Source organism: Podarcis filfolensis, assembly GCF_964270895.1.
Source record: "Podarcis filfolensis genome assembly, chromosome: Z".
Lineage (NCBI taxonomy): Eukaryota > Metazoa > Chordata > Lepidosauria > Squamata > Lacertidae > Podarcis > Podarcis filfolensis.
This window is the reverse complement of record NC_139617.1, coordinates 26981809-26995260: the sequence shown is the minus strand read 5'-3', so window position 1 is coordinate 26995260 and position 13452 is coordinate 26981809. Positions and strand designations below refer to the sequence as shown.

General features: G+C 43.0%; 1 protein-coding gene across 1 annotated transcript in view; it reads right to left on the bottom strand.

Annotated features, from left to right (window-relative positions):
• Positions 1 to 1558: 1558 nt before the first annotated feature.
• MTMR8 (myotubularin related protein 8) overlaps positions 1559 to 13452 on the bottom strand; it is a 42452-nt gene continuing 30558 nt past the window's right edge. Inside the window, exons 12-15 of the mRNA XM_083596014.1 lie at positions 12494 to 12620; positions 7857 to 12006; positions 6967 to 7610; positions 1559 to 6661 (exon numbers count right to left, since the gene is read on the bottom strand). Of these exons, the coding sequence (XP_083452140.1) occupies positions 11710 to 12006; positions 12494 to 12620 (424 nt within the window). The 3' untranslated portion in view covers positions 1559 to 6661; positions 6967 to 7610; positions 7857 to 11709. The remainder of the gene's footprint in view (positions 6662 to 6966; positions 7611 to 7856; positions 12007 to 12493; positions 12621 to 13452) is intronic.

The window sequence follows — 13452 nt, the reverse complement described above, 5'->3', positions numbered from 1 at the left end:
GCAAGCCCTAGGCTCTGTGGTTTAACCAACAGCGCCACCCGCATTACCACAGTGCTATTGTGTATTTTTTGGTATGTTTTCAACATGTTTTATTGCATTGTATATATTGCAAATCACAATGAGACTTTTAGTATAAAGCAATATACTATAAGGGACGCAGGTGGCGCTGTGGGTTAATCCACAGAGCCTAGAACTTGCCAATCAGAAGGTCGGTGTTTCGAATCCCCACGACGGGGTGAGCTCCTATTGCTCGGTCCCGGCTCCTGCCAACCTAGCAGTTCGAAAGCACATCAAAGTGCAAGTAGATAAATAGGTAAACAGCGTTTCCATGCGCTGCTCTGGTTCACCAGAAGTGGCTTAGTTATGCTGGCTCCATGACCTGGAAGCTGTACGCTGGCTCCCTCGGCCAATAAAGCGAGAGGAGCACCGCAACCCCAGAGTCGGTCACGACTGGACCTAATGGTCAGGGGTCCCTGCACCTTTAATATACTATAAGCAATATAGTATAAAGTCTACCCGCCCCCCCAAAAAAGGCAGACTGAAGATTTCAGTTTCCCTTAGGTGCTTTCTGCAGCTTCCAACACCCATGACTATTAGCCATGTATTGATGTGAGCTGGAGTCCAAGAGCTTCTGAAGGGTCCCAAGCTCCCCACCCTAGCTTTATACCTGTTCCAAAATGTGGGAAAGGCACAGATGGTGCTTTTGTGCACCAAATTTTGGGTTGGAATGATGGAAGGGAATAGTAGTATGCTCCACCAAAGAAGTCTTTGAAGAAAGGCAGCAAATAGTGAGGTGTCAGCAGTGTGTGTGAGAGACAGAGAGAGAGAGAGAAAAAAAGGAAAGGATGCTACCCTTCATCAGGAAGGCTGACCTTGAAACAGGAACATCAATCTTAGCATGGTACTGTCCCTTTCCCACTAGGCTTCAATTTTTAATTATGCACCGGATTTGCTGTTTACTGGGAAGGACACACAGAGTCTAAGCAACAGATGCTATCGTGCAGCTGAAACTACCTTCCTGTGTTATAAGTATTCAGCTAGCAACAAATACCATCCATGCGATAAGATTTTGAGAAACTTGAAAGGCAGCTGCATTAGATACCTCCTCCCCCTCAGTTGTCCCATGGGAACAGCAGTTCTGTTGGATTCTTTTGGTGGGAGAGTTAGAAAGCAGAGCTCATTGCATTAGCTTTGCCAAAAGACAAGCCTCACCAGACACCTCCTGCCCCTGAACTATGCAAGCTGGTCATTAAAAAAAAAAAAACCGTTTACAAATTGGTGTCCGATTTTGATCTTCCTTTGTACCCCTATTCACTGGTGTGGTGTGTGTGTGTTTTGGATTGTAAGCCTGCAGGGGATGGGCTGCTTGTTTTAATTCCAGGAATGGTTCTGAGACGGCACCGGTATCTTCAAACCCACGGTTGGCGCCAAAGGTGTTTCCCAGGAAACACAATTCTTTCATTCAACAGAAACTTCTCTGGACAGAAAGAAGTGGTATTTTGTGATTCTTACCACAGCGCTCTTAATCAATATTCAAGAAATATACAAAAGCTGTATCTTTTTTAAAAAAATGCAAGGAATTTATTCATTTTCATACGAAATAAAAAAGCAATACGTACAAATTAAACCCTCCATGAGACTTGTAACCACATTTTAAATAATGCAATGCACCACTCTAAGGGGCAGTAGCATTCTTTCCTTGTTTGTTTTTTAAGCAGTATATCAAGTGAAACTGGACCACGGAAATGTATTCAAACTGACATACAGTGAGGCATTAATCACATAGTTCAAGACAGCAATATTTTAAGACAAAATATGGCCAGTATGCTTACAGAAACTGGAAAAAAAACACATTTCAGCTTGAATATTGGATGTAATTTAAACTTACTATAAAAGTTTCGGCAGTTTCGGAAGCAATCTCTGTATGCTCACTTTAAAAAACAGAAACAGACACACTGCACAACCCAATAGTTACATTGCTCCACAAACACACATATATACATACAAATATGCACACACAGTTGGATTAATGTTTGTGGTGAGTAGTACAGATGTTCCTACCCTCTTTTGGCATCCCTTAAGGGCCAAATACATGGGGGGGGGAGTGTTCCTCAGCTAGAACAGGGTGAGAACATGTGTTGCCTGCAGGTGTTGCTGGACTATAACTCCCATGATTGCAGACCCTCCAAGTGTCCCTATTTTCCAGAAATGTCCCTGATTTAGAAAAGCAGTCCATTTCTGATTTTATCCCGGAAAGTACTTTTCCTTAGGATGTCCCTATTTTCATTGGAGAAATGTTGGATGGTATGGAGTCCTGTGGGTCATTCAGAAGCATTTCAGCCTCCTGCTGATCCACAGAGAAGAAGCAGGTGTGTTCTGTGTCATGTTCTAGGGTCACAAGGCTCATCAATAAGCTTGGTCAAGTGCTCTACTTGATGGTAGAACAGCCTTCCTGAAACATATACTTCTAAATGCTTTGGACTTCTACTCCCATCAGCTCAAGCCAAGATAGGGGGTGGGGGCGCTGGTGAGAGTTACAGTCTAAAACCGGGGTTGTCAACCTGGTCCCTACTGCCCACTACTGGGCATTTCAGGATTCTAGGTGGGCGGTAGGGGGTTCTACGGCACAAGCTGAATCCTCCTTCCATCGAGCACTGGTAGGTGGTAAGGAAATTTTACCATCAAGAAAGATGCATTAGTGGGCGGTAGGTATAAAAAGGTTGACTACCCCGGTCTAAAACATCTGGAGAACACCAGGTTGGGGAAGGCTACTGCAGAATATGTCCTATTATCCTCTGCAATGCACTGGGGTTCTGTGGGAGTTGAAGGCTCTGTGTAGGTAAAATGTGCTCTTGAAGTATTCAAGGTACAAGGTGTTATTGGAAGGAAAAGAGAGAAGTGCCATTATGCAAGAAGGATGACTTTTGCCATGAAACCATGAAGGCTGAATAAAGCAGAAGGAGGGATGTAAAATCAGAAGTCTGTTCCACAATTGCTCGTGTCCAACAGCTATGTTCATATGAATTATATAACATGCAATGACAACCAGACAAGAGCCCAAGCAATGTGTGCTGTGTCTCATTGCATCACTAGTGCAAATGCTCAGCAAGAACTGGAGAATGGGGCCTCTCACCCTTGCTGTACAAATTCTACTTTCCCTTTCATAGTCATAGTTTATGGTTTAACCTGGTAACAGGGGACACTGTATGGACTGGAAGTCATCACATCACACAGCTATTTTACACACAACTACCTGCAGGTGCGTAGGGGGGCAGTGTTTGACAGTGATGAACCCAGGCTTACTCTGTCCATGCTACCCTTTCTTCCATGTGGTAGTGATGGCATGGTAAGCTTGGCTGAAGGGGACTTGTGAGCCTCCAGGTGTTGCTGGTCTACCACCTCCCATCATCCCTGGCCGCTGGCTATGCTGGCTGGAGCTGATGGGAGTTGGGAGTCTAAAAACAAACATGTGGAGGACCACATGTTTACCTCCTTTGTTGGGAGGCAGTATGTCTCTGAATGCCAGTTGCTGGGAATCACAAGTGGGTACGGTGCTATTGCGTTTGGTTGCTGCTTTGGGGCTTCCCATAAGCATCTGGCTGACCACTGTGAGAAGATGCTGGGCTAGGTGGGTCACTGGCCTGCTCTACCAGGATCTTTACCTATTCATGGCATAATCACTCACCATTACAAGTAACAGCTCCCCACCCAGTTGCTAGTAGCACTCTACAAGGTTATAGGTGTCTATGTGGCATCATGTTGCCCAACTCCACATACTGATCATAAGCAAGGAAGCAAGCAAGCAGCCAAAAGGAACTCACTTTGCTTCGACAGTATTAGCCAGTGCCCATCTTGTGTTTTCATAAAAGACTGGGGCAGCAGCAGCTATATTGTGAGTCCTGAGACTGTCAGACTTAGGGTTGGAAAGTTGTGGAGAACAAGGAAGGTGATGAGGAGAAAGGGATAGTGGGAGCTGTGTCAATGGAAGAGAGGCTGGAGGAGGCAGGTTCACCCCTTTCCCAGAGTCCGGCAGCCCCAGGTGGGGTGGTGGGAATCCCTCCAACAGAGAAGTCAGTATCAGTGCAGTCTGGGGAGGGCATCAGCCAACTACTCGGGGGGGGTGTGTGTGTGAAGGATACAGAAATGAAGGGCACAGCCTTGTCATTCAGGACCTCATGGCAGCTCTGCAGGTGGGAAGACACCCCACCATCACCAATGCAGTGCATGTCTGCAAGTTCAACATTCACACAAGGTATAGGATCTCATGAATAAGCAAACCCCACCTTTAAAAGCTTGGCAGTTGGTTGTGAGAACTCTGGCTTCAGTGCATTTCTGAACCTCTTGCCCTGATCTTGGACTCTTTGAACTTGGAATGCCTGCTTCTAGCCCAACGAATCCTGCCAATTATTGTCACTTTCTCAGAGCTCTGATCCTACTATAATTCTATGCTGGTCACTGGGTCTGTACTGTTACTTCTGCTTCACTAAAGATCTATTCCACCCTTTCAAGGAAGAGCAGCTGCCATTGTGTTTTCAGTGGGAACCAGGAGAGGCCGTGCCTTCTCTTTATAATGTCCATGACAGGTGTAATGTAAACACCTGGCACTGGTTCCCCCCCTTTGGCATTTTTTCCTAATTGCGATGGCATACTGAGCAGAAGGAAACACAAGGGAGTCAAATAAAGACCAGAGGTAACAGTGATGCAAGGGGGGTCAGAAAAGACAGGCCCTTAGGGAAGACCAGTGGGCATGATCAGGTAAATCGCTCCACATCCATTGAGAAAAGGAGCCTCATGAAACCTATTCATGGATAGACTTGGGCAGACATTTTCAGACTTCCCATTTCCCATTCATCCCTAAACACTATTTTTAGCAGCAGGTAAGAGCTTTAAGAAATCTAGACTCTGCTTGGTGCCACAGTGGGAAGCCAATTATATCTGATATAGGAGGCCCAAGGACGTGCTACAGCGTTTTCAACAGTCTTCTGTATTTCTGTTCTTGACATGGAAAATGTTGTTCATAATTAGAGAAGTCAAAAATGATCCAACTGCTGTAGAGAAGAGCTACATTATGCAGTCTGGTGAAATTGCCTGCTAATGCACTACACGTCAGTGCAAGTGACCTGGTACATTCAGGTGTGTGTAGACCTTTAGCATACAGATCTTACACAGAAACTTTAAGTAGAAAGTGTACTGCTCAAAATAAAAGAAGCCTATTTTTCTTTCGTCTCAACTCATCTCAGAGCTTGCCTGCATAAGAATTACCTTCATCTCTTAACTGAACCAGTCCACATCTGGTACAGACATATACGTGAAGAGATATAGCCTACCTCCAGAATATGTACATCTGTCCACATGCAAAGATAGTCTTTCAGATATGCACATCTCTTGGACAACAACGTGAGCAAGGCATGAGATGGAAAGTTCTGTCATGTGACAACGGTCTTTGAGAGCAGAAGCAGTAAAGTGTTGGAAAAGGCTGAAAAGTGCAGATTCATTCTTCTAGCTAACTCACTCTAACTCATTTCCTTATATTGTTTCAATTACAGGAAGTCACATGGAGCCAGGAAGGATAAATACATGGGCTCGGTGTGCGCTTTACTTCTTTTTACATTGCTCTTTTCCATTATTGTTTGTACAGTGCTTGTAAAGAAGTCTGTTTACCTCAGTAAAAGTTTTTCTTTTTTACTGTGAATTTTGACTCTGCGTTCTGACTTCGCCACGCAACAAGTTCAATATAAGAAGAGCCTGCTGGATCACCACAAAGCACATCTAGTTCAGCATTCTGTTTTTCAAGTGGCCAACAATGCCTAAGGAAAATCTGCAAGTAGGATCCGAGCACAAGAGAAGCCTCCCAGCATCAAGTGGAGATAGAATATAACCATCTTGGCTAACAGACATTGATAACTTTATCCTCCATGAATTTGTCTAATCCTCTTTTATAACCATCCAAGTTACTGTTCATCACTACCTCTTGTGGGAACAATTTCCACATTTCAACTATTTGCTGGGCGGAGAAATACGTTCTGTCCTGATTCTTCCAGCATTGGATGTCCCCGAGTGCTAGTATTATGGGGGACAAAAAACTTCTCTCGACTTTCTCCATGCCACAAAATCTTACTTGCTTTTTCTCCAAACTAAATGCTGTAACCTTTCCTCATAGGGGAGCTGCTCCACCCCCTTGATCATTTTAGATGCCCTTTTCATAACCTCTTCCATGAAAAATATCCTTTTTGAGGGAAGTATTCGAAGAGTGGCTGCATCATAGATTTGCATTATTTGCATTATGATATTGGCAGTTTTATTTTACCACGGCATTCACTTTTTTCGCAGCTGCCACACACTTTCATTAAACATTTTCATTAAAATATCCACTACAACCCCAAGGTCTCATTCCTGGTCACTCACCAGCAGTTCATCCCCCAAGAGCATATATATGTGAAATTAATTATTATTTTTTTGCCTCAGTATACATAACCTGACCCTTGCTTACACTGAACTGCATTTGCCATTTTACCACAATCCCTTTTTGCTTAAACCGCTTTGAACAATTAGGTATTATATTTTGTTTTAATAATATCTATCTACAGAGAGAAAACAATGCAATAAAATCAGTTTATTAACAGACTACTTCACATTAGCAAGGAATGTTTGGCTATCTCCTCTGACGAAGTCTGAAGGAAAAGGGAGAGAGCAAATTGATCTCTGAATATAATGAGAGGTAGATGCTACAGAATCTGTTTCCAGCATAAAGGGAACATTTCAGTTCTTACAAAACACTCTGTAACTGAGTCTGACAAAATATAAGCTTACTTGCGTACAAACATGAAATAACTCTTATAATAATTATTTCCGTTCTAGTTTGTTATGGATCTTCCTTCCCTGCCTTCCTTCCTCCACCCCAAATGTTACATTTCATGGCACAAGTTAAATATCTTAAAAGTTAGGGATGGCTAGTTCCCTCCCCACACTCCAATTTTATTCCATGGATTTACTGGGTCATGCATGACTTTCTAGATTGGGCAAGGACTATAAAACCTGTGAATTTGTAGCAGGCACTGCAGTTCTTAATTCACATATTTCTCCTACTTCCATGTGACTAATGCACACACCAATGGAATCCAGATTGATTAAATCACAGTCTGGAAAAAAGGATCTCAACCTACCATAGTGATGGGGAAAGCTTTTTCCCTTGAGGACTGTATTTGCTTCCAGATGGTGGTGAGTGGGGCCAGAACTCAAAGTGAACAGGTCCCCCCTGTAATTCCACCCCACTCCAGAAGAGGCTGCAGCTCAGTGGTAGAGCATCTGCTTTGCATGCATAAGGTCTCAAGTTCAGTCTCCAGTAGCATCTCCAGGAAGGGCTGAAAAGAGACTCTGTCTAAAATCCTGGACAGCTGCTACCAGTCAGTGTGGGCAATGCTGAGCTAGATGGGGCCTGACCTGGTATAAGGGTCAAGGGCCTGACTTGGTATAAGGCAACTTCCTCTGTTTACCTCTTCCTCAACATATGCAAGAAATTAGTCCAAGAGCCACAGATTGATCGTCCCTGATCTACGTATCAGGATTCCCACAGCTTAATCAATATACGTACTAGGCTCTGGTGAATGTATCTGTACAGTGGTACCTCGGGTTACATATGCTTCAGGTTACATACGCTTCAGGTTACATACGCTGGGTTAGACTCTGCTAACCCAGAAATAGTGCTTCAGGTTAAGAACTTTGCTTCAGGATGAGAACAGAAATCGCGCAGCGGCAGCGGGAGGCCCCATTAGCTAAAGTGGTGCTTCAGGTTAAGAACAGTTTCAGGTTAAGTACGGACCTCTGGAACGAATTAAGTACTTAACCTGAGGTACCACTGTAATGGGGGGGGGGACAGACTGAAAACTGTGATGAGTTTCACATGATACCAAACAAAACACCTAGGAACTGAAATTTTTTGGACTAATGATACATTAGTGCCACTTCAGCAAGTTTAAGGTAATAGGGAGTAATGTGGATCCCCTCCACATTGATTTATAAGGAATTCAGATGGGGAGAATTTTGCAAGCATCCCTATTTGAAAGCTTATCCTCTTGTTTACCAAGAACTAAAATTAGAGTTTTCTATCAATCTACATGAGGAAAGGAACTTTAATACTAGATGAAAGACTAGAAAGGTTTAGCGATCAAAACTACAAGGCTGGAAAAGTTTATTAGATTGGATGGGATTGTGTTTAACAAAATGAAGGAACTAGATATACAAGGAAGGAAAAATATATTTTAAGAGGTGTCGCCCAAAGAAAAAGATAGCAACTGGTGATCTTCTTGAAGAAACGGAAGAAAATGTGATCACTTCAGGCTAGCACAGAATGAAGATGTTTCAGTAGTGATAAAAGACTGAGATAATGAAATTTATGACTGAGTCTTAATGGCAAGAATCCAAAATCTCAGCAATCAGGCAAAGATTCAAGTCTTTCAGAACTTTCTCCAGAGACATGAATCACAGCTTCAAAGCTTACAACTACCATTCCTTCAGAAGACTGAATTTAGTTACTAGGAGACAGCTCAGTCGGTAGAGCATGAGATCTCAGAGTTGTGCATTCGAGCCCCACGTTGGGCAAAAGATTCCTGCATTGCAGGAGGTTGGACTAGATGACCCCCATGGTTCCTTCCACCTCTACAATTCTATGATTCTAATGCTGTTTTCCATTCAAATCACACTGGTCAGATAACAGGTGCTTTTACCCCAGGAAAAGGCAAGTTCATTTTGGAACACAACGAACAACATTAATACTGAAATTTAAATGGAATCACTTAGCAAATGCTATATAGTAGTATTAGAAGATAATAGGTGCTTATTACAGAGGTACATTTGAATGCATAGTTTAACATTTTCTCACCTTTGACTGGAATGCCTTACTCCTACATAATTCATATTTAAAAAAGTTGCTTTCCTTTTAAAAACAGTGTAACAAAGGACTTAATTTATCTATACAGCAGGGGTGGGGAACCTCGGGCCCAAGAGGCCAGATGTGGCCCTCCAGGCCTTTTCCTCTGCTTGGGACTCTCACTATGCTGCCCCACAACATTAGGCCACCCCCCACTCTTCAAACCATGCTACTCACTAACGCTCTGGTACATGCTTGAGTGTTTTTGCATGGCTGGAATCTGTGCTTGAATGATAACTATGACTCTTGCTTGCCTGCATGGTAGCTGTAGTAACATCCAGATTTTGTGCTCCTGGAATGTGGCCTACTGAGAGTCACATCCTTACATCTGCCCCCTTTAGGCTCTGGCTTCATTTACCACCAATATGTGGCTCCTGGAAGGTTCTCCAGGAAGGAATGTTGCCTTTGGGCTGAGAAGGTTTTTGCACACCTGCTTTACAGGAACTACAACTACAACTTGTGTGACTTTTAGTGCCTATGGATTAGCATCAATATATTTGGTCACACATTTGCTTGCTAATAATTGTTATGTATGTGTACTGTTTCAACTCTCTTCATCAGGACCCGGTGCTTAATTAGGGTTTCAAGTCCTGACTTTTCTTCCCTTTTCTATATTCTGAAAATGAAGGTTTTGTGTTTTTTTTGTTTTTGTTTTTTTAAAAAAGACCAGCAGGTCAAAAAGCAAACAAGCAAGATAAATATGCATTAGCATAAGCTTGCATCTTCTCTAGCAGCATATTGTTAATGGATTTCTGAGCAGCAAGGCTAAGAGGAAGTGAGGCGAAATGTTCTCGTCTAACCAGGCAGAGATTCTTAAGAAGCACCTTTATTAGAATACCAGAGCTCAGTGTCCTGGCAAAGCATATACCATTCTGGCAATATTACATGCGGAGAAAATGCCAGGCTGGTCATAAAGACCGGATAACTGTACAATATTTCAAAATGTATTCCATAAAACACAGTCCTGAAATCAGCTGCTAATGGCAAGTCAGGAAGTGTGACTAACTTATGAAGAGACTTTTTTTCTATCATAATAGGATACAGTGTTTTAGTGCCTGGAATCTCATTTCCCTGGATAAGTGCAGAAGATTCCAAGGAGCAGTGCTTCACTTTGATCCACTCCTGTTGCCAAGACTGCAAATACACAACAGTGGGGTGGGGGATGGGGAGTAAAAAACAAATGTAGGATGCTACACTGTATGTTAGTGCTTTGTGGAAAAATTAGTATTTTGCAAGTGCAAACTGTTCTTCCTCTTGTTAAGTCAGCAGGAATCTCCAAGCCTACGTATCACTATTTTACCCAATAAGGAATGTATTAAAAGAAAGATAGGGAACCCGTGACACTCCAATTGTTGCTGGAATACAACTGCCTCTCATCTGTTCCAACCAACACAGAGAACGGCCAGGGATGATGGGAATTGGGATCAAACATCTGGAAGGCCAAGGTACCCCACCCCTGATCTATAGAATGGTGGCAGTTCACTCACTCAGATAAGGAGTGGACCACTAACAAGCATAAAACAACACAAATCTTGCACATCTATTTCAATAATGGTGGAACTGGAAGCACCTCCTTCACTCTGGGAGGTCAATAACAAATCACACAAGGCAATTCCCAAGAGATGAAATGGGAAACCTCGGTCCCATTTTGTCTCAAATATGTCACAGTAATCACACTTTGGTCCAGCTCAGATATTTAGGAAGCTGACAAGAGGCTTCCCATGGTAGAATAATAGGTGTGCTGCCCTCCTTCCTTCCATGCATGAACCAGGTGTTCCACAAGGTTAATGAATTCATGTGATTCATTATCCTGAAAGCCAGGAAGATTGAGAATGTGTTGTCTTATGTAACTGAGTTTCTGTGCACATGTAATACTGTATGTGGGGTGGAGTGGAGAGTCTGTGCACCCATTCCTATGCCACCAAAGATGCACAGTAACCCAGACAGTGCTTGGACTAGACCTCCAGGAATGAGTGGAAGCTAAATGGCATGTCACTGAGCAGCCAAGACTTCTATAGATGCTTTAAGACCTTTGACCATAGTCTATCGCCACTTCATCTACATGCCACAATATTATTCAAGCTCATTAGCATTGATAAAGATATAAACTATCAGCAAGACAGGTTCAAAACAGGTTGTTTTGTGTTTTAAAAAAGGTATCAATAAAAAAGATCACAAACTTGCACATTACAGCCACATATCACAGTAATAAAACATCACATTGCTAATGGTTGGACACGACAGTAATCTCTAGTTAAAAAAAGAAAAAAGAACAAAAAAGGCACAACTGCTTACAAAAATATGTGCAGGGGCCAGCAAATATTAACCCAATGTTGCCACTGAATAGAATTCCCATGCAAGGTGTCAGAAGCCAGCCAAGGAAAGCCTCTCTAATATGGACTGGCATTTTCTTTCATTCGCTAGTAGCTCACAATGCTTTTGAATCCATGTATCTGAAACCTTGTGGCTTTAAAAAACTTCCTCATCTTGGAAACGGCTACCTGCCTCAGAAGCCATGTGTACTTGCACCAGAAAAAGGAACATGTGTGGCTGTTCTGGAAGATATGCCCAGAAACTATTTGTGGCAGCCCAAAAGCCAGCCCCATACAAACCCATGGGTTGCTCTTGAAAGCCTTTGAACACCAGCCTCCTCCCTTGCTTCCAAAATACATAACACAACACTTAGCCATACGTGAGTGAGGTGGCTCTCCCAGCACCGGGCCACAGGTCTTGCATGCTTTATTGCCAATTTTCTATGGCTCAGGGCAGATGCAAAGATCAGTTCAATGGAGATTTCTTGCTCGAGCCTCAGGCTGGATGGTCCCACGGATGCTACTGCTGCTGTCGCCACCTGGAATGTCGCGGGGATTAACAAGACCCTCTTGGCTCTTCAGCTGCTGATCAGGTTCATCTCCCTCCTCCCTTGCCAGGATGCCATTAGCCAACAGGGCAGGAGGCTCATCCTCATAGTCCTGGGGTGTGTTGAGCATTGGGGACTTGGAACAGACAGTTGATGCAGTAACCATTTTGGATAAGATGGAAACCTCATCTGGCAGCGGTCCCTCTAAGGGAGGCAACTTCTATATCAGAAGAAAGAATGAACTATGAGAATAAAAGCATTTTTGAGACCAGCATATGGAGCATCATTGGCTTTACATATATCAGATCTTCTGGTGAAGCAGGTTGGAATGAAGGAAGGAAAGCACCTAGCTGATATTATGTACCTATTGGGTAACATCTTGAACTAACCCTAACTGGTCATAGTAAAATCGGCAGACAGCATTATTAAAGATAGAGTTACAGAGCACTTGGAAGACTCCCACACAGCTGGTAAACCACCAAACCAAAAAACAGCCCACAGTAAGCTTCACAAGTACTTTGGCTTTGCTGGCTGCCTAGGACTGCAAAGGCATGAATATACTAAGGCACAGTTTGGGATAATTCCACACCTACCTTCCAGTGAAAAGTGCCTCTTTTTCCCCAATCTCAGTTGTATTGTGAAGGCCTGCATTGCAAGATTAGGTTTTCTTTTTCTGAACACGTATTTCATTGCTGTGCACTACTTACATTTTCCAAGTCAGTAGCAACACCCTCCAGCTCCACTTTCTGGCTGATGCAGCCAAGGAGATGATCCAATACACACTGTTTTGGGTGCATTCCTTTGTCAAAGCGGTTATACATGCCACACCAGAACCTCAAGGAAAGGGGGAGAGAAAAATAGAAACTAAGATCTGCGAAGGGGATGATGATGATGACAATGTAAGTGTGTTTCCTTATTACAGAAAGTGATCTGAAGTTTTTATAAGGTGTAATAACCCCCATCCTCCTCATGTTAAATAAACCTGATAGGAAGAGGTACACTTCAGAATTCAAAAGAGTTTTCGACATTTGATTGATTTAATATTTGTATGCTGCAATTCCAATAACACTGAACTCAAAGCATCTCACAATAACAAAGCATTAAACATTGGCAAACATTTCTCTCTGGGAAGGGGCTTCTTCACCCAGTGAAGCAGTACAATCCCAGGCAACAACTTTTTTCACAGTTCTGGCCACAAGGGAATTGTGTCCATGCCTTTTGATAGACAACACTGTGTACAACAGTATACACAATCAGTTATTTCTATTGGAATTGCTTCTAGTGAAGGATTTCAAACATGCGTTTTCCTTGTTTTGAGGTCAAGCAAAGCAATAAAATTTTAATTTTTCCTTACAGCAGCCTTCCCCATCCTGGTTCCTTCCAGATGTTGTTGGACTATAATTCCCATCATTCCTGACTATTGGCTGTGATGCCTGGGGTTGATAGGAGTTGTAGTCCAAAACCTCTGAAGAGCACCAGGACTGGGGGAGGCAGCCTTAGTCTCTTCATTTTCATTATGCAGTTACAAAATTAAAGCAGAATCAGCACTGGGACAACTCAAGAGTCAAGGCAGCAGCAAGGTTCCTTGTTTCCCTACTTTCCGGCAATAAGCAACTTTTGTTGTTTAGTCGTGTCCGACTCTTCGTGACCCCATGGACCAGAGCAC